The sequence below is a fragment of the Crocuta crocuta genome, unplaced genomic scaffold (genome assembly GCF_008692635.1).
Source record: "Crocuta crocuta isolate KB4526 unplaced genomic scaffold, BGI_CrCroc_1.0 scaffold248, whole genome shotgun sequence".
Lineage (NCBI taxonomy): Eukaryota > Metazoa > Chordata > Mammalia > Carnivora > Hyaenidae > Crocuta > Crocuta crocuta.
In genome coordinates this window covers 4,924,246-4,925,689 of record NW_027532409.1, presented here as the reverse complement: position 1 = coordinate 4,925,689, position 1,444 = coordinate 4,924,246, and the positions used below count along the sequence as shown (strand labels likewise).

The 1,444-nt window shown below is 61.4% G+C and overlaps 1 protein-coding gene across 1 annotated transcript in view; it reads left to right on the top strand.

Annotated features, from left to right (window-relative positions):
* Nucleotides 1-1,243, top strand: part of CTNNBL1 (catenin beta like 1) — a 161,039-nt gene extending 159,796 nt beyond the window's left edge. The window contains exon 16 of the mRNA XM_077778830.1: nt 1,051-1,243. Within this exon, the coding sequence (XP_077634956.1) occupies nt 1,051-1,139 (89 nt within the window). The 3' untranslated portion in view covers nt 1,140-1,243. The remainder of the gene's footprint in view (nt 1-1,050) is intronic.
* The last annotated feature ends 201 nt before the right edge of the window (nt 1,244-1,444 follow it).

Genomic DNA, 1,444 nt, shown 5'->3' with positions numbered 1-1,444 from the left:
TACCCTGACCCCTCCTTGCAGCACCCGCCCTCCTCGGCCTTGGGGGAACGCCGGCTCACTGTCACCTCCTCCTCTACCCTGTCATACTCCTTGCTGACGTGAGTGTCTGCATCTGTCCCTAGCACCCCACTTCCAGCCTGTCTAAATCCTGCTGGACCAGCTTCAGAATGCGTGTAAACTCCGAAGACCTCTCACCCCCTGTGACGGTCTTGGCCCCAGCCACCATCAGATCCCCTCTCCCTTTCGGCCCTTGTGCCCTTCAGGGCCTCTCCCGCACGGCAGCTGGAGCGAGCTGTCCCTCCTGCGCTTAGAGCGCCCCCATGGCTCTGGTCACGGGGAAATGTGCCCACCCCTTCCTGTCCTGGCGCCAAGCTCCAGCCACGCGGACCTCCGCAGCCCCGCCCCCTCCACACCGGGCCAGGCCAGCTCCCCGCTCAGAGCCTCTTCGCTGGTCCCTCCGCTCGCTCCCTCCCGGACACGACACACGAATTTGCTTCAGGCTCCCTTCGAATCCGTGAGGCCTTCACCCTGTCTCTGTACTTACTTGTGGGCTGTTTCCCCCACTAGAGAGCAGAGATTTTCGTGTATTTTGATCACTACTTTATCCCCATTGCGTCAGATAGCGGTTCTCAAACTCAGTGTGCATTATCATTGCCTGGAAGGCTTGTTCAAACGACTGCGGAGGCTAATAAGCAGGTCTTGGTGAGGGCCCCAGATCCGCATTTCTAACAGGTTCCTGCGTGGTGCCGCTGCTGCCCAGGGCCCTGCCCACAGCAGGCCTCCGCTGCCCACACTGTGACTACAGTGAGTGAGGAAGGGGCGTGGCGGGAGGACTCTGAGTCAGCAGAAGTGGGCTGGGCCCTGTTCGCTGGTCACCTCGAATGCAGGACCCAGGAGTTTGGCCACGGCGCCCTCCGGGGGGCTTATCAGAGGCATTCGAAGAGCATGGGCCTCGGCAGGAGCTGGGATTTAGGGAGGGGTGCAGAGGGGCCCAGCCACAACGGCGGGCACATCTCAGATCTGTGCCTGACGCTGCCTTTCTCCCTGCAGAGTACGCAGACAACATCGGCGACGGCCGGAGCCCGGAGTTCCGGGAGAACGAGCAAAAGCGCATCCTGGGCTTGCTGGAGAATTTCTAGAGACCCCGAGGCCTCAGGCGGCACGGACTCTCTCTGGGCCTCCCCCCGGAAAGTTTTTACACAGCTCCATGTGACTTTTGGACGAATTAAAGCTAGTTTTGGTACCCCCGGCTGGCGTTCTTTGTAGCAGAGCGGCTCCTTGCACCCCTCCCAGCACCCGGCACTTTCCCAGCTGCTCTCACGGGTCACATCCGAGGAAGGTCGGTGGTCGGCCTCCCTCTGCCAGTGGGGAAACTGAGGCTCGGAGAACAGATCAGGGACGAAGCGGATCAGCATAAAGTGGCCGCCCGTCCATAGCCGGGAAG